Here is a 24,188-nt window from a genome sequence, read left to right on the forward strand (position 1 = left end):
GGTCTTGTCTTTTGATGTGAATAAATCATGGGAACCTATTTTGGCTTACAGGATACCACACCTGGGGAAAATGATTTCAGCTTTCCATGTTTCCTCATATCTCGGATGTGTGTGACTTCACTCACTTTGCTTCATTTGTGTATTCTTGTATTCAGCAAGCATTTATTCAACATTGTATGAGAGAAGTTGACTAAGAGAATTTTAACCAGAGACAGTGTCACTTTGGAGCAGGCCTGGGAATGTGCCAGATTGCAATATGTTATCACAGCTATCTCTAAAATGGCTCAGTTGCCACCCATCACTATCGCTTTGTGAATAATAAATATTTAACTTCACAATTTTCTAACAAATACAAAATCATCAATATCCTTACAATGTGTATTAATTGTTTACATGCCTTATATTATTTCCTAATTAATTTAAAATGATAAAACCACATGAATGACGATAATTTTAATTATGATAATAAAGTAATTATAGCAGTTCTTAGATTTGCTTACTATGCACCAAGCACTTTTTTTACATATATTAAACTATTTAATTAGCACAACTGTCCAGGAAGTAGGTACTAGTACTATCCTGATTTTTTAGGTACAGGAACTGAAGCATAGGGGATTAATTTAAGTAGTTTGTGTTGAGGCTACTAAGCGTTGAGGCAGCATTCGAACTCAGGTAATAAAAGTATGGCGTATATGCTCACAAACACCCTCATATGCTCAATAGATAGTGTGTAATTTGAAAATTAGTGCCACATAAGCCTTACTTACCCACCAAGAGACAATAATCAGCATTGGTTCTTGTCTCCTTGTGTAGTCATATAAACACTGGGAATCATTTTACATATTGTTAAAGTGATGAATTTTTGATACTTGTACATATGACAAATAATAGTGTAAATGCTATAATAAAAAACTAAAAAATAAAACCAAACCCATTGCCATTAAGTCAATTCTGACTCATAGGGACCCTGTAGGACAGAGTAGAACTGCCCCGTGGGGTTTCCAAGGGGTGGCTGGTGATTCAAACTGCTGACCTTTTGGTTAGCAGCCACACTGTGAACCACTTGCCACCAGGGCTCCAGTGCTGTAACAGTATACATAATATGTTTTACCCCATATGTATGTCAGTTTGTCATACTGTGGTGGCTTGCACGTTGCTGTGATGCTGGATGCTATGCCAAATACCAGCAGGGTCACCCATGGTGGACAGGTTTCAGCAGAGCTTCCAGACTAAGACAGACTAGGAAGAAGGATCTGGTGATCTACTTCTGAAAAAGTTAGCCAGTAAAAACCTTATGAGTAGCAGCAGAACATTGTCTGATATAGTGCCAGAAGATGAGCCCCCCAGGTTGGAAGGCACTCAGAATACAACTGGGGAAGAACTGCCTCCTTAAAGTAGAGTCTACCTTTATGACGTGGATGGAGTCAATCTTTTGGAACCTTCATTTGCTGATATAGAACGACTCAAAATGATAAGAAACAGCTGCAAACATCCATTAATAATAGGAATATGGAATGTATGAAGTATGAATCTAGGAAAATTGGAAGTCATCAAAAATGGAATGGTACGCATAAACATCGAGATCCTAGGCATCAGTGAGCTGAAGTTGACTGGTATTGGCCATTTTGAATCAGACAATTATATGGTCTAAAATGCTGGGAATGACAAATTGAAGAGAAATGGTGTCATCAAAAAGAACATTCCAAGATCTATCCTGAAGTACAGTGCTGTCAGTGATAGGATAATAGCCATACGCTTACAAGGAAGACCAGTTGATAGAACTGTTACTCACATTTATGCACCAACTACTAAAGTCAAAGATGAAGAAACTGAAGATTTTACCAACTTCTGCAGTCTGAAATTGATCAAACATGCAATCAGGATGCATTAATAATTACTGGTGATTGGAATGCAAAAGTTCTAAACAAAGAAGGGTTGGTAGTCGGAAAATATGGCCTTGGCGATAAAAACGATGTCAGAGATCACATGATAGAATTTTGCAAGACCAATGACTTCATCATTGCAAATACCTTTTTAAGCAACATAAACGGCAACTATGCATGTGGACCTCGCTGGATAGAATACACAGGAATCAAATCTACTACATCTTTGGAAAGAGACAATGGAAAGCTCAGTATCATCAGTCAGAACAAGGCCACGGGCCAACTGTGGAACAGACCATCAATTGCTCATATGCAAGTTCAAGTTGAAGTTGAAGAAAATTAGAACAAGCTATGAGAGCAAAAGTATGACCTTGAGTATATCCCACCTGAATTTAGAGACCATCTCAAGTGTAGGTTTGACGCCTGGAACACTAATGACCAAAGACCAGGCGAGTTGTGGAATGACATCAAGGACATTATACATGAAAAAAATCAATAGGTCATTGAAAAGACAGGAAAGAAAGAAAAGACCAAAATGGATGTCAGAAGAGACTCTGAAACTTGCTCTTGAACGTAGAATAGCTGAAGCGAAAGGAAGAAATGATGAAGTAAAAGAGCTGAACAGAATATTTCAAAGGGTGGCTCGAGAAGACAAAGTATTATAATGACATATGCAAAGACCTGGAGATAGAAAACCAAAAGGGAAGAACATGCTCGACATTTCTCAAGCTGAAAGAACTGAAGAAAAAATCCACCTCTTGAGTTGTAATATTGAAGAATTCTACAGGAAAAATATTAAATGACACAAGAACCATCAAAAGAAGATGGAAGGAATACACAGGGTCACTATACCAAAAAGAATTGGTCAGTGTTCAACCATTTCAGGAGGTAGCATATGATCAGGAACTGATGATACTGAAGGAAGAGGTCCAAGCTGCACTGAAGGCATTTTCAAAAAACAAGGCTTCAGGAATTGATGGAGTAGCAGTTGAGATGTTTCAGCAAATGGATGCAGTGTTGGAAGTGCTTGCTGGTCTATGGCAAGAAATTTGGAAGACAGCTACCTGGCCAACTGACTGGAAGAGATCCATATTCGACTGAAAGGTGATCCAACAGAATGCAGAAATTATCGAACAATATCATTAATATCACATACAAGTAAAAATTTGCTGAAGATCATTCAAAAGCGGTTTCAGCAGTACATAAACAGGGAACTGCCAGAACCTCCAGCGGGATTCAGAGGAAGACATGGAACAAGAGATATCATTGCTGATGTCAGATGGGTCTTGGCTGAAAGTAGAGAATACCAGAATGATGTTTACCTGTGTTTTATTGACTATGCAAAGACATTCGACTGTGTGCTTCATAACTAATTATGGATAACATTGCAGAGAATGGGAATTCCAGAACACTTAATTTTGCTCATGAGGAACCTGTACATAGACCAAGAGACAGTCATTCGAACTGAACAAGGGGATACGGCATATCATAAAGTCAAGAAAGGTGTGCATCAGGGTTGTACCCTTTTACCATACTTATTCAGTCTGTATGCTGAGCAAGTAATCCAAGAAGCTGGACTATATGAAGAGGAACGTGGCATCAAGATTGAGGGAAGATTCATTAACAACCTGCGACACGCAGATGACACAACATTGCTTGCTAAAAGTGAAGAGGACTTGAAGCACTTACTGATGAAAATCAAAGACCACAGCCTTCAGTATGGATTACACCTCAACATAAAGAAAACAAAAATCCTCACAACTGGACCAATAAGGAACATTATGATAACGGAAAAAATATTGAAGTTGTAAAGCATTTCATATTACTTGGATCCACAATCAATGCCCAGGGAAGCAATAGTCAAGAAATCAAAAGACCAGTAGATAAGAATCATCTTAGGTGAAGGGAAGGACAGCACACACTGCAGGGGAGGTCAGCACAACTGGACTAAACTAAGCTGTTTCCTGAATACAGTCAAATACTTTGAGAGACAGAGTAGCAGGGATAGGGGGTCTGGGGACCATGCTTTCGGGGGACAGCTAGGTCAATTGGCATAACAAAGCTTATTAAGAAAATGTTCTGCATCCTACTTTGGTGAGTGGCATCTGGGGTCTTAAAAGCTTGCAAGCGGCCATCTAAGATGCATCAGTTAGTCCCAACCACTTGGAGTAAAGAAGAATGAAGAACACCAAAGACACTAGGAAAGTATTAGCTCAAGAGACAGAATGGGCCACATAAACCAGAGACTTCATCAGCCTGAGACCAGAAGAACTAGATGGTGCCCAGCTACCACCAGTGAACGTCCTGACAGGGAACACAACAGAGGGTCCCTGATGGAGCAGTAGAAGGATGGGGTGCAGAACTCAAATTCTAGTAAGAAGACCAGACTTAATGGTCTGACTGAGACTGGAGGCGCCCCGGAAGGCATAGCCCCTGGACTCTTTATCAGCCCAGAACTAAAACAATTTCCAAGGCCATCTCTTCAGACAGGGATTGGACTGGACTGTGGGACATAAAGTGATACTCACGAAGAGTGTGCCTCTGAGTCAAGTAGATACAAGAGACCAAAGGGGCAGCTTCTGTCCAGAGGTGAGATGGGGAGGCAGAGAGAGTTAGGAGCGGGTTGAATGGTCATGGGGAATCGGGGCAGAAAGGAGGAGTGTGCTGTTGCAGAATGGGGTGAGCAGTTGGGGTCTCATAACAATGTATGCAAAAAAAAAAAATTTGTATGGGAGACTACCTTGAAATGTAAACTTCATTTAATTATAACAATAAAAAAAAAAAAATCAAAAGACGCATCGCATTGGGCAAATGTGTTGCAAAAGACCTCTTTAAAATGTTAAAAATCAAAGATGTCAGTTTAAGAACTAAGGTGCACCTGACTCAAGCCCTGGTGTTCTCAGTCACCTTATATGCATGTGAAAGCTGCATGATGAATAAGGAAGACCAAAGTGGAATTGATGCCTTTGAATTATAGTGTTGGCAAAGAATATTGGATATACCACAGACTGCCGGAAGAACAAGTAAATCAGTCTTGGAAGAAGTACAGCCAGAATGCTCCTTAGAAGCAAGGATGATGAGACCTCATTTCATATACTTTGAACATGTTATCCGGAGGGACCAGTCCCATCATGCTTGGTAAAGTAGATGGTCAGCGAAGAAGAGGAAGACCCTCAAGGAGATGGATTGACACGGTGGCTGCAACAGTGGGCTCAAGCATAACAACCACTGTGAGGATGGCACGGGACCAGGCAGTGTTTCATTCTGTTGTACATAGGGTTGCTATGAATTGTAACAGACTCGATGGCACCTAACAACAACAACGATATGTTTTATGACATTTGTACATATATATATATAGAGAGAGATTAATTAGATCTAGTTTTTAAATCTAAAAGTAATACCACATTCAGAATCAAACAAACAGTACAAAAGGGATGGATAAGAAAAAATCTCTTTCCCAGACCTCAGCCCTTTGAGCTAGGAAGTTAACACTGCCATATCCCAGAATGTGTCTGTGTATATATAAACACAGAGAGGAGCTTTTTATTCTTTTAAAGGCAGATGGAAGCATACTGTACACACTCTTCTGTACCCTGCTTTTCATGACTTTATATTAGAGTTAATTCCATATCCACCATATATAATTTCCTTTTCTGTTTTTAAAGTTACATAGTGTTTCATTGTATGAACATGCCAAAATGTATTTAACCCCAAATAATGGATCTTTACATTATTTTTAGATTCTTCCTTGAAATAATGCTACAGTAAACATTCTTGCATCTTTGCATACACATATGAGTACACTTGTAGGATAAATTGCTCTCAGTGAAATGGTTGGATTATAGGTTGAGCATTTAAGATGGAAGTATACTGCTCAATTGCTCTTCAAAGGGCTACACCCATTTCTGCTCCCACCAGAACTGTGTACGAGTGCCTGCTCCTCATTGCTTTACCTGCACTAAGTATTATCAAATATCAGCCTTGACTGGTTAAAAACAGGATGTTGTTTTATTCTGCACACTTAAGATATGAAAAAACTCTTACAGCAGTGCCCAATCGCCTCTATCCCTCCCCAGGTGAACATGGATGATCGGTTCGGGCAGATCATGATTGAAAACCTGCGGAGACGACAGTGCGACCTGGCTGGAGTGGAAATGTGCAAGTCTTTAGCATCACAGGTCAGAAAGCAGAGACTAGGACATGCTCTTGTACCGTTAGCCAACCAAGGAAGGGTATTTTCCCTTCATAGATAAGATAATGGGAGAAATCCTCTAAGTACCTGTCTACACAGGCACTGAGGGTTCTGTGGGTCACTAGTTCATAGTGCTAGAAAATCCAAGCCCTGCTTTGCCATCTGGATATGGAAAATATACGTTTACATTTCTATATATAATTATTTTAACTTTTTATTATGGAAATTTTCTGTCAAATCTAAAAATGTAGAGAATCCCTTAAAAAAATTTTTTTTTTTATGTTTTTGGAATATTTTAAAGCAAATCCCAGGCAATACATCAAAAGACTTCAGTGTGAATCTCCTACCATTAAGGACTTTCTTTTTACCAGGATAATAATAATACCATTGTCATACCTTACAAATCGATAATTACACCTCAATAGCACCTGATACCTAGTCTATGTTCAGTTTTCCCAGTTGTTTTAAAAAAGATTTTTATAGTTGGTGTGTTCAAATCAGGATCCAAACATGTTCCACACTTTGTGCTTGATTGCAATGTCTCTTAAATCTCTTTTAATCTGTAATAGTCCCCCTTCCTTTTAAATGCTGTTTATTTGCTGAAGAGACACTTCTCATACTTACCTGCATTTAGTTTTTACAAGTCTTACGTCACATTACTACTGGAACACTTTAAAAAATTGCTACTCATAGAAAAGTATCTTATTTCTCTTTAAATATACTTTAGTGGGTTTTAGCATGGCATGTGTAATAGAGAAAATTGGAAAATAAAAAGAAGAAAGATGGCAGGGTCCAGAATGGGCTCTTGAAAGAGGAGTCATCCAAGCGAAGTTCTCATGTGCTTTAAGAGTATCTTGGATTTGTATGACGCTGCCTTGTATTTCTTCTCTGCTTCTCTTCACTGCACATTTTAGAAAGAACGGCTGCTGTCAAATGGATGGGAAACAGCATCAGCAGTCGACATGATGGAATTGTACAGTAGATTACCTCGATCGGAAGTGGTCAGGTATGGGATTAGCAAGCATTAGTTCTGTGGTAATTAACTGAGAATTGATTACATGATTTTCTGTGTCCTTTAATGTCAAAAAAAAGCAAAAACCCTATACTAGACTTATTTTGAAACAAGTTAACCTGCTAATATAGATTAAACATTGGTAACAATTTGAGAAAAACTCATTAACTATTATATTAGACAGAGTTTATGCCCAAACAGATTATTTTAGTCAAAGTAAGCAATTACACCTGGGAAGTACCCAGAGAAACCTCTACAATGGAAATTTTGTACAATCCCTGTGCTTTGGAGAAAGAAAATAACATTGTGTAAAGGCCTCTAAGGGGGAAAAAAACTCTGTTGGTAGATTTTTTAAATGGATTTTCCTCCTCATTATAAAAGAAATATATACTCATTGCTCTAAAAAAATTTTCAAGCAATATAGAAATGTGTAAGTATAAAGGAGTGTGTACTCTGTGGTGTTACCCTCCAAAGATAGCCATTGTTCACAAGTTGGGATATATACTTTCTTCTGTGCATATATAAATATCTAGTAATATACAGATTTCTATTTTTTGCTTCAGTGGATTCATACTATACATATTGGTCTGTAAACCAGCCCCCTCGGATTTTTAACTTAACAGTAGATATCTTTACCTATCAAAACATTGTGAGTTACCAAATCCTGTTTAGGGGTACATAGCATTTATATGTAGCTATATTATATTGGTAATAATAATTTTAAAACAATTTATTCATCAAAAGACTTCACCAAAAAAGTGAAAAGGCAAGCTAATGACTGGGAGAATATCTTTGGAAACTATGTATCTTATAAGAGTCTAATAACCAAAACATATATAAAATTTTAACAGTAAAAAGACAACCCAATCAAAAAATAAGCAAAGGAGTTGAATAGATGTTTCACCAAAGAGGTATTCAAATGGCCACCAAACACAGGAAAAGATTCTCAATGTCGTTAGCCATCAGAGAGATGCAAGTCAAAACCACAGTGAGATACCATTTCACTCCCACTAGGATGGCTAAGATAAAAAAATTTAAAAAAAAAAAACAGAAAATAACAAATGTTAATGAGAACATAGGGAAGTTGGAACCCTTATTCATTGCTGGTGGGAATGCAAAATGGTGCAGCCATTTTGGAAAACTGTGGTAGTTCCTCAAAAAAAAAAAAAAAAATAGAACTACCATATGACCCAGCAATTCCACTCCTAGGTATATACCCAAAAGACTTGAAAGCAGAGACTCAGAAGAGAGACTTGTACACCAGTGTTCATTGCAGCAGTATTCACAAGAGCCAAAAGGGGGAAACAGCCTCAATGCCCATCAACAGAAGAATGAATAAACAAAATGTGATACATACATACAATGGAATACTACTCAGCTAGTAGGAGAAATGAAGTCTTGATACATATTATGACATAGATGGAGCTTAAAGACATTATACTGAGTGAAATTAGTCACAAAAGGATAAATATTGTATGACTTCACCTAAATGAAAAGACAAGAATAGACAAATATATAGAAACCAAAGTTTATTAGTGATTACCACAGGCAGGAGGGAGGGAGAAAGAAGGAGTTATTGCTTATGGAGCACTGAGTTTCAGTTTAGGGTGATGAAAAAAATCACATTCATTAAGAATAAGGATTGCACAGCTGATAAATGTAATTGATGTCAGTAAGTTGCACACCTGTAAAAAGTTGAACTGGAAAATGTTGTAAATAGATCATAGTTATAACAACAACAGTAAATAGATATATTTACAAAAACAACAAGAAAAAGTGCAGCTACTGAGGCCACTTATATACAGCCAAACACCTCATGGGATTTGCTTTTTTTTTTTTTTTTGGTTTGGTGTCGTGGTTTCATGGGACAGCAAAATTAATTGGCCTAATATCATGTTTAATGCTTCTGTTCTAACTCCTAGTTCATTTTGTAGTGCCTGGGGTTTTAAAAGCTTGAAAGCAGCCATGTAAGGTACAACAATTGGTCCCTATTCACCTGGAGCAACAGAGGAAGCAGCAGAGTCAGGAATAGGAGGAGGAAACGGAATGTGTGGCTAATTGCCTCCATAAATAACTGCCTGCTTTGCCATGAGACCAAAAGAACTGGATGATGCTTGGCTACCATTGCGGAACATTTTGATCAAAGATTCTATAGAAGAATTCTGATCAAAAGGGGAGACAGAATTTCAGATTCTCATAGAATCTAGACTTTCTGGAGCCATGGAGGCTGGATGAACTCCTGAAACTATTACCCTGAGATAATCTTTAAACCTGAAACCAAAAATATCCTCTAAAGCATTCTTTAGACCAAATAGTAGTTTAGTTTATTTAGTAAAGAATGTCAGCATTAAGCATTGTGCTCTTTTAAGAACTATCTATATGGAATTGCACTGACAACAGCAACTCAAAATATTAGATAGGAAACTTAGAGGGCAGTGAATTTATGGTAATGGGGGAGGAACAGTTTGGAAAAGGAGGGTGAGAATGGTTACATGACTTGAAGTATGTAATCAGTGTCACTGAATTGTACAGGTAGAAATTGTTAAATTGGTGTATGTTCTGCTGTGTATATTTCCAACAACAATAACAAAAAGTAAAATAAATTTTAAAAAGATACAGAAAAAAATTTAAACAATGTCTTGATAGCTGAGCATTTAATTATGGTTTTATTGGTGTTTTTTAATTTTGTTTTGTTTTTATTTTAATTTTCCTATTATAAAAAACTGGATGGATCATCAGTATGTACTCATCTCTGGGAGTGCTAGTACCAGCATCAATTATTTTTTTGTAATTACTTTGTGCTTCCTGATTTGTGCTTTCTTCCTGCTGTTGGGGACCTAGAGGTATAGTTTTTTGTATCTTACAAGGTAATGAGAAGAATTTTTGTCTTTGCTGCCCCATAGAACTTATTACACACACTCCTCACTTACTGACATGGTTAGGTTCCAAAGACTAGGTTGTTATGCAAAAATTGGTATTATGGGAAAATGGAGGATGACCACATCAAATCAAAAAATGGAGGATGACATCGTTACATAACTGCCAAATTATGTAACGGGCAAATTACATCATTACTTAACTATCAAACCACTGAGAATCATGGCCTAGCCAAGTTGACACATAACCATCACAGCCAGCATTCCTCTTGCCTTGCACCTCTGTGTTCGTGACTGCCAGATGTACATCATTAATATGAAAAATAGTTGGATAGTAGATTTTTTACTATTGTCATAAATGTGAAATGCTGGGTAATGAGATAGTTGATAAATGAGGAGTAGGTATATATTAACTTTTAGAAGTACCACTATTTTTTCCAAGTACATATGTCAATAATTGGCAATGAAAAGCCTTGAAGATTTGAGAAAGTGCTGTTTCCTTGTAATCAGGTCAGTGCTTCCTGGATTCTTCTAGAAATGTCCTTTCCCACAGGCTGGTTTTCATTTGCTGCAAATCAGGATGACTGTTTTGAATCACCCTAGTGACATCTGTCATGAAAACACTCTAATAACTGTTCTAGATGCCCAGGCAAGAGTCCTATAATTAGCATCATCCAGAAAAAGAGAAACTTCTATGCAGTCGTTTGTCTCATGTTACCTTGGGGCTCTTGTAGACAGCAACATGTGATCTAACAGGGGTGGGAAATGAAACAGGGCTGGCTTTATTTTGTCTATCCCAGACTGAAAAGCCCACCTAGCTCTGTGACTGCCATTAGTTTGTATCTGCATTTGCCAAAGGCTTTTTACCGCAGGAAACTGGGGGGTATAAAAAGAAGTCTGTGGCAAGTCTGTTCATTTAACAAATACTTACTGAGTGCCTTCTGCGTGCCAGGTACTTTTCTAAACACAAGGGATACAACGGTGATCAAAGCAGGCCAAAAGATGTGCCTGTCCTTGTGGAGCTCACATGCTAGCTTCACAACCAGTAGTGTCTACCAATGACCAAACTCGGTAATAACCATCCTGGGGCCTTCGATGGTAGTGTTTTTTTTCTCTTGCTATTAGGAAATTTGCCTTGTACATTTTTTGATGAGATTAGTTGGAAAGCAACAAGAGTATTTTATGGATAATCACTCTCACTTCAGATGTGGCCCATAGGCCTGCATGTCAAAACAGAAATGAATACACAAATCCAGAAACATGCACGAACATATGCGTGTATATACATACCTGTGTGCGCGCACACAGCCTGAGCGATGGCAATACCAAATTATTAGCAATGGCTTTTGTGAATGGTGGGAATATAGATCATTTTTTACTTCCTCTACGCTTTTCGGAAATGCCTATATTTCCCCCCACGATGTATGCATATTTTAGGTAAAAATTTTAAAAAAGCTATTTCCATGTTTATGCATGTTTCTCTGTGGGCGTGCATATATTTAAAAGGTTATACTTAAAATGCTTATTTTAAAAAGCCATACATGCACGTTATTTAAAAAAAAAAAAACTCAAAGTAGTATAAAAACCAAAAACCCGTTACTGTCAAGTCGATTCCGACTCACAGCGACGCTATAGGACAGAGTAGAACAGCCCCGTAGGGTTTCCAAAGAGCAGCTGGTGGATTTGAACTGCTGACCTTTTGGTTAGCAGCGAAATGCTTAACCACTTGGTGCCACCAGGGTTCCATAAAGTAGTATAGAGGGGGAAAAAAACTCCACCCACCGCACCCTCGCTACCAGTCTACTACCTTCTCACTCAAAACAATCACCATCACAAATTTCTTGTGTATCTTCCAAAAGTAGTCTATGCATATAAAACCATATGTATCCCCCACTTTTTATTTACATAGAAGTATACTGTGTGCATTACATACTGTGCAATTCGGCTTTTTAAGTTCCACATGCTACATCTTAGAGGTTGTTCCATGTCAGTACATATAAACCTACTACATTTTTTTAAAATGGCTGCATAGTATCCTAAAGTATGAATGTGCTATAATTTATTCAACCCTTCCATGATGCTACAGCGAACATACATCTTGGTATACATACAGGGTAAATTGTTAAAAGCATAATTGTTGAGTCAAAGGGTGTACATTTTAACCATTGATAGAGATTATCAAATTTCCTATCAAAGAGGTTGTACTACTTTGTAAGACAGGAAAGCACCTTTTTCCATGCCCTTTCAAAATTTATATCAACCATTTTGATCTTTGTCATCTGATAGTTGAAAAACTGTCCTTGTATTTTAATTTATATTTCTTTTATTATAAATGAAGTTGAAAACCTCATGTTTTTCTTTGCTTTTGAACTGGTCTTTTGCCTGTCTTTGAAATGAATTTTAATAGTTTTTTCTTATTGAAGTGTAACAGCTCTTTATGTAGCATGGAAATCAACCTTTTATTACTTGTATTGCAAATTTTTTTTTTTCTAGTTTATCATTTGTCTTTTGATTTTGTTTATGGTATTTTTTTCTTTTCAATGAAAATAAAGTAGAAACACCATAGATACTATTTTGTAGCCTGCTCCTTTTCACTTAATGTGTCATGAATATCTTTGCATACCCATAGTGATGGATCAGCATCTTCATTTTTAATTGTATAAATGTACAACTGAGCTTTGTTCTATTTTCATTCTCTCCATAGGATAGAGTCACTTGAATTCCTGGATGAAATGGAGCTTCTTGAGCAGCTCATGCAGCATTACTGCCTTTGTTGGGCAACCAAAGGAGGAAATGAACTAAGTATGTGATCATATTTTTGTTGATTTGACCTAGAAATGGGGAGCTTTTCCTCTCCAAGGAATGTAAGACTGTAACTTTAGACCCAGAAAGAAGCGAATTAGCTGTTACATCTGTGTTTTTATAGTATGGAACCAGAAGAACAATTTAAATAACTCACGTGTACAAAAAAAAAAAAAAAAACCTTTAGAGGTCTGTTGTGACATTCCCTCATTTGGAAATAGACCTTGAGAGTTTAAAATAATCTTGATAGTAGCCAATGTCTATCTTTTTAATCACCTGTAACCAGGTTTACTAAATGTTAACAAACCCCTGCAGCTGTGGGTTGAATTGTGCCCTCTTATCTCTTATAGCTAGGTGCAGTTTCCTGGCCGTGGTAGAGTGGGGCATGGGGCAAGAGCTTGGATCCACATCTCAGTGTTTGTTGTTATATTGGTCTTAATCCAGTTCCTCCTTTACAACTGGCCCGTGTCGGCCTTGATTGCTCAAGTGGTTATCCCTTGGTTGGGTGTCTCCCCAGCCAAGGAGATGAGTACGTCCGATCCCAGTTCTGGCCTTTAAGATAATAGCTTCAGGCTTCCTACAGATGGTATTCTACAGATGTAATCCAAATGACATTCGACTTTATGCAGGCAGCTGATAGGAAACAAAGAACTTGACACAGACAAGTACTGTCTGTCTCCTGTGTGAAAATTCCAGGTTGGCACGAACCCTCGTGGGCTTAGCATTCAGCTGGTTTATACGTGTATCCAGCTGTGCAGTTCAGCACACGCAGTCCTTTTTCATTTGTTTTCAATTTAAAATTATTTATGAATGCGTTTTTATATTGTTACTCTCCACCAATTATAAAAACAATATAATATTTAGTAGAAAATTCTAGAAAGTACGGCAAACACAAGGAAAACCACCTGTGTGCCCATCACTCAGTGATAGCCTCTGGTAACTTTTTCCTTCTGCTCTTATTCTATTATTTTCTTTTTATCAAGAGTTGAAATTATATATTTATGTAACTTTGATTTCTGATTTTTTAACCTAATATTATAACAAAAATATTTCCCTTTGCTATTAAAAACTCTCGATGAGGGTAATTTTAATGGTTTTACTAAATTCTGTCATGTAGCTATGTCCAAATTCACTTAAACCTTCCTGTAGTTTTGGAATGTGGGTTGTTTCTAATTCTTTTCCGTTAGCTCTAGCTTTTATAAAGTAACAATATATTGAACATTTTATGTAAGGGGCTTTTATTGTGCCCATTGTCCTCCAGGCTGTGATATCAGTGCTTGTGTATACAAGGTATTTTCTGTATTTGCTCAGAGTTCATCACTAAGGATAGACTTTTTGCATTCACTGCAGAGAGCCCATAAACTATTACAATACTCTCTTAATCCCTTTAAAACTAGCCATAAACACAGTCTTATTCAAGCTCGTGTTTCATTGTGAAACCTCATTTAATAAAACAGGAGACCAGAACTGCAGTGGTTAGGTGTGTGGTTGGTGCCCCAGAGCCAGTCACTGTGGGCCTGCAGCAGGGTCATATACCTCACCTCTGTTTTCTGTGCTCTACACCATGATGGTCTCTAACAGCATTTGTGGGTTTCGTCCCCTCAGGTTTGAAGGAGATCACTTATTAATCTGTTAAGGACTCATGCTGAGCCAGAAGCTGAATCCACTAGCCCTCCCAGAGGAGACATGGGGAGCATTCTGAGTGATGGCAGGCTTCGCCTTCCCGATGTCATCCCACACTCTGAGAGACTTCAGTTATTAGGGTTGCTGTACCCTTTCCTGTTGACTTATTGTTGTTTAAATAAATCTCAGTTGCCAGTTGCCTGTGTGTTGGACCTCTGCTGATTGTCTGCTGCTCATTCCGCACCCTGCTGGGTGGGCCAAGGTTTGCCTCTATGTCACCTGAGGGATTTATTATTTATATCCTCATTAGTAAAAACTGGATAAGGTCACCAGATAAAATATAGGATGCCCAGTTAAATTTAATTTCAGGTAAAAAATGAATAATGTTTTGTAGAAGTATGCCCACAGAATATTTGGGACATATTTAACATTTAAAAATTTGTATTTATCTGAAATTCAAATTTAACTGGGAATCCTCTATTTTTATTTGCTAAATCTGGTAATAGAAAACATGGCTTTCCAAAAGATTAGACAGGCCCGTAAAACAAAATGAGACTAAAGGGGCACACTAGCCCACGGGCAAGGACTAGAAGACAGGAGGGGACAGGAAGGCTGGTAATGGGGAACCCAAGGTCAAGAAGGGAGAGTGTTGACATGTCATGGGGCTGGTAACCAATGTCACAAAACAATATATGTACTAATTGTTTAATGAGAAGCTAGTTTGTTCAGTAAACCTTCATCTAAAGTACAACTTAAAAAAAAAAACTGAAAACATTTCAAAACGTACCACAAAGCTACACTAATCAAGACAGTAGAGTACTGGCATAAGAATAAACATAGATCACTGGGATGGAATTGAGAGTCCAGGAATAAACCCATGCATTTCTGTGCAATTGATTTTGGATAATGGGCCCAAGGCAATTCAGTGGGGGAGAAGGATAGTCCTTTCAACAAATGGTAGTAGGACAACTGGATCTCCACATGCAAAAAAATTACTCTGAACCATTGACTCACACCATATATGAAAAAATAACACAAAAACAATCATACACCTGAGAGTATGAGCTAAACTTTAAAACTCTTAGGACAAAACATAGGAGTAGATCATGATCTTGGGTTAGGCAATGATTTCTTTGGTACAACACCAAAAGCACAAGCAATACAACAGAAGAGAGATAGGTTAAAAAAAAAAAAAAAGACTATATGGCTTTCCAGCTTTTGTAAGGCAAGGTAGGCAACAAAAAAGGAATTGGGAAATTTTAGATCATCAGCCATCCATATGTTAACCAGTGTGGAGTCCTTTTGAATTCGTTTACTGTGCAGAGAATATGTTTGCATAATATCAGAAAATTTATGAAGTTCAAAGCAGAGTCAAAACTATATTTTCATCTTACAGTTGTTTTATTTCTCTCTCTTTTAAAATTTTTTCCTCCAAGAGTGGGAAGGGGGAATGGAGGCGGATCATGAATAGTATACCTGCTATGGATATGATATATATTTATTTTTTTGTTTACTTCTTTATATCCCTCCTTGTGCCACAAAAGGAATTGAAATGCCTAATGAAATCAATACACACATACAAAAATGGTCAGGGGAGTTGGACCATGAGCTAAAAAAAAAAAAAAAAGACCAGGAATAACATTAGGTCACAGATGTGCATATTTTATTGTCCCACACAGTTGCTGAAAGTGGGCCACAAATTTGATCTCCCCCATGTCCTCACACAGATTGAAACAAGATTCAGAGTTTCATAAATTCACAGCCAGCCACTTGCTAAAGAGAGGCACAGCTTTCCTATGCTGAGACCCAGGAGCAGCTTCTGAGTATTCTCAATGTGACTCCCACTATTCTCACACTTGCAGCCCTGGCTTTGCAGCTGCTGCCTTAGGGTCCCTTGATGCATGCTGATGGCTAAAGTGAGATTCCATGAAGGTGATTGTACAAGGCCAAAACAATGCAATCTGACTATATAGCGCTGAGATGCTGGATTTAATACAAGAGTGAAATTTAGAAAATCTGGAAAAAAATGAAAAGATAGCAAAACCAATGTGCCTAAATTATGTTCCTGAAAACTGGACATTTGATGAAAGATTTGATGGCAGTGAGTTTGAGGTCAGAACCTTTGTCAAACACCTGAAGGTCAACTTGACTGAATGGCCCATATCAAAATGCTTTAAGAGCCAACCAGATGGAGGGTAGGGCTAAGGTCTGAAATAGCCTATACCCGAGGTGTAGCTACAGATGTAAAATGGACAATCCTATGCCCCTTTTTAAACCCCCAAACACCTTCATTCCTCTCAGTATGAAATCAAATTCCCTCTCATGGCCTACAAGACCCTGCGTGGTCTGGCCCCCGCCCTACCTCTCCTACCTATCTCATACCCTCTCCCCATTGCCCGTAACATGCCTTCTAGCCCCACCTTCTTTCCTTAATCTACCAGACTCTGTGCCTCTTCAGGGCCTTTGAACTTGCTATTCCTGATTCAGCCTTACCAATTAAGGCTTAGTTTAAATATCACCTCCCAGAAGAACTTTCCCCCATTACCCTATGTAAACTTCCCCTGTGGTTGTGGTCCTTGCCTCAGTTTGTCATAATTGCACTTGTTTCATTCATTTATTCCAGAAGTATTTCTCAAGCCCCTACTATGTATCAGGCACTGCTCTAGGTATAGGACAGTGCACAAAACTGACATGTTCTCTGTCATCATGGCCTGTTCCATCTACTCGAGAGATAGTGAGGCAAGCAAAATAATTAGTGTGTCCTAAGTGCTCTGAAGACTCCAGATAATCATGGTGTGAAATATGATGTAATCCTGCTTTTATCAAGATCTTGATTTTAGCTATTTTAATATTCCAGCTCTGTACTCAACAACACGGGAGATTCGCTTTAGGCAACGCAGGTACTATTGCAGGTACTATCTCGTCTACCATGGCTGCCCCAGTAGGTTGTGGAAAAGGTGACACATATTGGCTCTGGCTTAACATTTGTCAGCTCGAAAATCAGCACAGAGGGGAAAAAATGATCCTTCCAGTTAGCTAAGAACAACTCTTGCAATCATGCAGGTACTTTGTAAATGAGAGTGCTCTCAACCCCAGGTCACAAACTCCTATTGAACCCTTGGGGAAAGGCAGATTGGCAGGGAAACTATTACCCTGTTTGCAAACAAGAACTTGCTAAGCTCAATGGCAGGGAACTCAAATTGCTCTGTGTGCAAATAGAACTTGCTAAACTCAGTGACTAAGTGAGTAATAAAGTTGCCTGGGAGGGCTCTGGGAACACAGTGTAAAGCCCATTGTTCTCTTAGTTTCATCCACCCATTGTTTCCCAACTGTGGACAAGTTTCAGTCCTAGAGGTCTAATCCCTGAGGGTGCATCATGGCTTCAGAAGACAAAGGAAATGTAGAAATATAATGGAATGGGATTCACTAAACATGTGAGAGGTTGAGGTGTCCTTGAGGAGTGGGGATCAGAGAATATTAAAACAAACAGGAAACCTTGTATAGGAAAAGAAATCATAAAGGGCAGTGATGGTAATGGGGTGCAGTAGATTGCAAAGAATGGCCACAAAGTCTTTCCTTCTCCAGCAAGAGGTGGGGTCTCTCTCCACTCCTTGAATCTGGAGTGGCTTTGGCCAACATGATGTGAACATGAGATGAGCAGAAACTCGAAAAGTATCTGTGCATTGGGACTCACCCCCTCTTGCTGCTCTTAGGAACCATGTGACTACAACCATGTGAATAAGCCCCGGCTAGCTTGCCAGATCCTTGGTGGTGCAGTGGTTAAGCACTCAACTGCTAACTGAAAAGTTGGAGGTTTGAACCCACCAGCCGCTCTGAGGAAGAAAGACGTGGCAGTCTGCTACCATAAAGATTACAGCCTTGGAAACCCTATGGGGCAGTTCTACTCTGTCCTATGGATTCATTATGAGTCGGAATCTACTCAATGGCACATAACCACAACAACAACTGCTTGCCAGATCATGAGAGACCACGTGGAGCAGCGAGGAACTGTCTCAGATGAGGCCCTTCCCAGATTATCCAGGCCGCATCCAACTTATTATCTGACTACAGCTGTATAAATGTGCTCAGAAGAGCTCAGCCAAGCCAACCCAGATCATAAGAACTGCCCAACCAACTTGCAGAATCGTGAGCTAATTGAATGGTTGTTGTTTTAAGCTGCTAGATATGAGGATAGTTTTTTACTCCTCAGTAGTTAATTGATACATGGGGGGAGAGGGGAGCAAATTATTGATTGATTGGTTTCTTCATCAATACTTCTTTTATGCCAAGCCAATGTGTTAGGTAGAGATTTAACAATGAACACAACAGGCATGGTCTCTACCCTTACAGGGCACCATCTAGCAATGGTACCAGATTAGTAGCTTGGCCATTTCTGTTATTGTGGCAAGTGCAGGAGGGTGCTATGGGAGGTGCTGGGAGGAGAAAGGCATATATAACCTGAGACCTGAGGATTTAGCCAGGTGAAGGGGACCTGGGGTGGGGGTGGAAAAAGGGAAGGAAGAGATTTCTGACTGTAAGAGAGTGTGGACCGTTTGAGGAGCTGAGAATTGTTCCATATGGCTAGAGGAGTGTGCGTCAAAGCAGCACACATTTCCTCTGGAGATTTGTGAAGACTTTCCGAGCGGTTTACAAGGATACTTATAAGGCATGCATTCTCGATGGAGGTGATGTTCCCCCTAAGGAGGCAAACATTGGTTCTTGGGGGGTGGTTTGTGACTCCCTAAAGGGCCACAGTACATAAACAGATATACACTATATCCGTATTAAAATTTAATAGGGGGAGGGGGAATGATTAGGACAAAAAATGTCCAAAATGTTGCCCTATGGAGGAGATAATGAAAAAAGGTTGAGAAACACTGTTTTAAAAGGATCCATTTCCAGATCCTCACCTCACGTGTATATTCTTTATCAAAACTGAACTGCCTCCCTTTTCCATGGCCCTCCTGCCACTTTACAAAAGAAGAGCAGAACGCTCCCTCATTCCAAATCTTTACCATAATGTTTTGCTCGATGTAACCCATGGGGTTGCCACGTGAATACAAACCTGGGGTGGTGGTGATGGGAAACCATTAGAAATACTAGTGTAGGCCTTGAGAAAGTAACAATGATGACCAAGTATCAAATCCTTTTCTAGATTGGGAAGATGATTCTTTGCTTACAACAAAATTGAAGGAGGATATAATAGAGTTGTCAGCTTGGTTAATTGTTTTTAAAATAATAGACACTATGATTTTTGGCATATAACTCAAAAGGAGTTCAAAGAAGTAAGTGGCATTGCTGTAGAAAACATCTTCCTGCTACTTATTTTTGTGAAAGGTCTCTCTGTGCTTACATCTATAAAAAGGAACAATGGGAATGGAAATGAAGCTGAACCCTTGTCTCATAGAAAGAAGTTATAATCATTCGGGGATATATGAACTAAATGAATAAATAAACAAAACCCGCTCTATCCATTTCATTAAGAGAAGTATTTTCAGCAAAGTTTTTTTAGGTGTAATAACTAATCATCAACATTTGTAATATAGGTGGGTTATTTTGATCAATTTTGTACTAATAATAATTGTAAAGATATACAATCCAGAAAGGAATAAAATTAATATTTAGAGCCAATGGTCACAGAAAAAAATTAAGGTATTCATTTCAGTTATAGACTACTACATACATATGGCATGATAGGATGATCAATAAAACACTTTCAAGCTTAAAAAAATCTGGGGAAGGGGATAAGAAGAATTAAAATACAAGCTGAAGAAGAAAAGGGAGCAATGTAAAATTTCCAACTGCTTAAGATGAGCTTGTTTGTGCCTTTTTATAATAGATGTTGGGTAGATATGAAAAAGGCTATAGTATTTACATTCCGTTGCATACCTTTAAAAGAATGATATAATACTTTTAACTTAGAGTTACAATGGTTATAATATACCAGAAGTTACATTTTTTGCAACTACAACATACACATCAAAAAACCGAAAACCAAACCCACTGCCATCAAGTTGGTTCCGACTGGTAACAACCTTATAGGACAGAGTTGAACTGCCCCGTGGGGTTTCCAAGGCTGTAAGGCAGGCTGCCACATCTTTCTCCCACTGAGCGGCTAGTGGGTTCGAACCTCCGACCTTTCAGTTAGCAGCCGAGCGCTTAGCCACTGTTCTATCAGGGCTCCTTTCTATTAAAGGTAACAGCCAAGAAAACCTTATGGAGCAGTTCTACTCTGTAATCCATGGGGTCGTCATGTGTCAGAATCTACTGGACAGCAACCACAACAACAACATGGCTGTCAGATGTGTGGCAAATATTTTCCTAATTACTTTTAGCCTTTTGTCTTTGTGGTAATTTTAGTTTTTGTCTTTAAATTTTTTTTTTAATGTAATCTTATTGGTCTATTTTGTTTTCAATGAGGCTTTTTATTTTGAGATAATTATAGACATACAGTTGTAAAAAATGATACAGAGAGACCTCTACCCTTTATCCAGTTTCCTCCAATGGTAATGTCTTGCAAAATGATAGTACAGTATCACAACCAGGATATTGACATTGATACGGCCTCTTTGTAGCCCTACAGACTCCCCTCCTGCCCCACCTGCTCTTTAACTCCTGACAACCACAAATCTGTTCTCTATTTCTGTAATTTTATCATTTAAAGAATGTTATATGAATGGAATCATATAGTATGTAACTTCTTGGGATTGACTTTTTTCACTCAGCATAATGCTCTGGAAATTCATCCAAGTTATTGTGTGTATCAATCGTTTTCATCACATCATTTCAAGGTACATACTATCAGCATAACTTGTCACTCTTGATGTTGACCTTGATCATCTAGTTGAGGGAGTGTTTGTCAGGTTTCTCCACTGTAAAGTTACTCCTCACCTCCTTTCCACACTGTACTTTTTGGAAGGAAGTCACCATACACAGCCCACACTTAAGGAGAGAGAAGTTATGCTCCACCTCCTTGAGGGCAGAGTGTCTGGAATTCTGCACAAGAGATTTCTCTCTTCTCCATTTATTTATTTATTTATTTATTCATTTATTTATATCAGTATAGACTCCTGAGTATTTATTTTGTACATTGGTTATAATGCAATACTATTTTATTTGTAATGTTTAAGTTTTCAGGAAACTGTCAAACTTTTCCAGAGTGGCCAAACATTCCCAGCAGCAATGTATGAGTGATCCAGTTTCTCCACATCCTCACCAGTATTTAGTGTTGTCACTTTTTTTTTTTTTTTTTAATTTTAGCCATTCTCATGGGTGTGTAGGAATATTTTATTGTGGTTATAATTTGTGTTTCCCTAATGGCTAATGATGTTGAACATTCTTCATGTAGTTATTTGCCATCTGTATATCCTTAAGGTAGCTATGAGTCTCTTGTCAGTTTTCTAATTGGATGGTTTGGTTTTTTTAACTTTTAAGTTTTGGAAGTTCTTTATATATTCTAGATACTAGTCCTTTTGAATATGTGATTTACAAATATTTTCTCCCAGGCTGTAGCTTTTCTTTTCTTTCTCTTAATAAGAGTTTTTCACAGAGCAAAATATTTTAATTTCTATGAAATCCAATTTATTGGTTTTTCCTTTTATGAATGATACTTTCTATGTCAAGTCTAAGAACTCTTGGCTTTGCCTAGCCCTAACTCCCCTAAATTCTCTTTATTTTTGTTTTTCTACAATCTTTATAGTTTTAAGGTTTGCATTTAAGTCTATGATCCAATTTGAATTAACTTTTGTATAATATGTGAGTCTCAGGTCGAGGTTCTCTTTTTTGCCTCTGAGTACCCAATGGGTCCAACATAATTTGTTGAAAAAGCTATCTTTCCACCATTGAATTGTTTTAGCACCTTTGTCAATTTTTGTTTTTTTAATTGTGCTTTAGGTGAAGGTTTACAGAGCAAATTAGTTTCTCATTAAACAATTCATACACATATTGTTTTGTGACATTGGTTGCACTTTCCCCTTCTCGACTTCGGGTTCCCCGTTACCAGCTTTCCTGTCCCCTCCTGCCTTCTCATTGTTGCCTTTGGGCTAGTGTGCCCATTTAGTCTCATTTTGTTTTATGGGCCTGTCTAGTCTTTGGCTGAAGGGTGAAAGCTTAGGAGTGACCTCAGTACTGAGTTAAAAGGGTGTCCGGGTACTATGCTCTCGAGATTTCTCCAATCTCTGTTAGACCAGTAAGTCTGGTCTTTTTTTTTAATTAGAATTTTGTTCTACATTTTTTTTTCCAGCTCTGTCCAAGACCTTCGATTGTAATCCTTGTCAGAGCAGTCGGTGGTGGTAGCCAGGCACCATTTAGTTGTGCTGGACTCAGTCTGGTGGAGGCTGTGGTAGTTGTGGTCCATTAGTCCTTTGGACTAATCTTTCCCTTGTGTCTTTGATTTTCTTCACTCTCCTTTGCTCCAGATGGGATGGGACCAGTGGAGTATCTTAGATGGCTGCTCACAAGCTATTAAGACCCCAGACGCTACTCACCAAAGTAGGATGTGAAACTTTTTTTTTAAATAAACTATGTTATGCCAATTGAGCTAGATGTCCCCTGCGACCATGGTCCCCAGTCCTCAGCCCGGTAATTCGGTCCTTCAGGGAGTTTGGATGTGTTTATGAAGCTTCTATGACCTTGCCTTGGTCAAGTTGTGCTGACTTCCCCAGTATTGTGTACTCTCTTATCCTTCACCGAAGTTACCACTGATCTATTGTCTAGTTAGTGTTTTTACCTCTCCACTCCTTCCCTCAACTATCAATAATTGTTAACTACAAAGATTGTTTCTTTCTGTGTGTAAACCTTTTCATGATTTTTTATAATAGTGGTCTCATACAGTACTTGTCCTTTTGTGAATGACTTATTTCACCTGAACATAATGCCCTCCAGATTCATCCATGTTGTAAGATGTCTTGAAGATTCATTATTGTTCTATATTGCTGAGTAGTATTCCATTGTGTGTATGCACCATTGTTGGTTTATCCATTCATCTGCTGATGGTCACTTAGGTTGTTTTTATCTTTTGCTATTGTGAATAACGTTGCAATGAACATGGCTGTGCATATGTCTATTCGTGTGACGACTCTTATTTCTCTAGGATATGTTCCTAGGAACAGGATTGCCAGATTGTATGGTATTTCTATTTCCAGCTTTTTAAGGAAACACCATATCATTTTCCAAAATGGTTGAACCATTTTACATTCCCACCAGCAGTGCATAAGAGTTCCAAGCTCACTGCAGCCTCTCCAACATTTGTTATTTTCTGTTTTTTTGATTCATACCAGTAATGTTGGAGTGAGATGGTTTCTCATTGTAGTTTTGATTTCCCATTTCTCTAATGGCTAGTGATCTCGAACATTTCCTCATTTGTCTGTTAGTTGCCTGAATGTCCTCTTTGATGAAGTGTCTGTTCATATCCTTTGCCCATTTTTTAATTGAATTATTTGTCTTTTTGTTGTAGAGGCATTGGATTTTCCTATAGATTTTAGAGATTAGACCTTTGTTGGATTTGTCCTAGCCAAAATTTTTTTCCCCCAATCCATAGGTTCTCTTTTCATTCTTTTGGTGAAGTCTTTTTTTTTTTTAATTGTACTTCAGGTGAAGGTTTACAGAACAAATAGTTTCTCATTAAACAGTCAGTACACATTGTTTTATGACATCGGTTAACAACCCCATGACATGTCAACCCTCTCGCTTCTCAACCTTTTTTTTTTTTTTTGGTGAAAATATACATAGCCAAAGATACACCATTTCAAAAATTTCTACATGCACAGTTCAGTGACATCGATTACGTTCTTCCAGTT

At 38.2% G+C, this 24,188-nt stretch overlaps 1 protein-coding gene across 1 annotated transcript in view; it reads left to right on the forward strand.

Moving 5' to 3' along the window:
* Positions 1-14,586, forward strand: part of LCMT1 (leucine carboxyl methyltransferase 1) — a 66,208-nt gene extending 51,622 nt beyond the window's left edge. Inside the window, exons 8-11 of the mRNA XM_004373462.2 lie at positions 5,963-6,064; positions 6,993-7,084; positions 12,671-12,768; positions 14,374-14,586. Of these exons, the coding sequence (XP_004373519.2) occupies positions 5,963-6,064; positions 6,993-7,084; positions 12,671-12,768; positions 14,374-14,396 (315 nt within the window). The 3' untranslated portion in view covers positions 14,397-14,586. The remainder of the gene's footprint in view (positions 1-5,962; positions 6,065-6,992; positions 7,085-12,670; positions 12,769-14,373) is intronic.
* Positions 14,587-24,188: the final 9,602 nt, after the last annotated feature.

This window comes from Trichechus manatus, unplaced genomic scaffold (genome assembly GCF_000243295.1).
Source record: "Trichechus manatus latirostris isolate Lorelei unplaced genomic scaffold, TriManLat1.0 scaffold00024, whole genome shotgun sequence".
Classification (NCBI taxonomy): domain Eukaryota; kingdom Metazoa; phylum Chordata; class Mammalia; order Sirenia; family Trichechidae; genus Trichechus; species Trichechus manatus.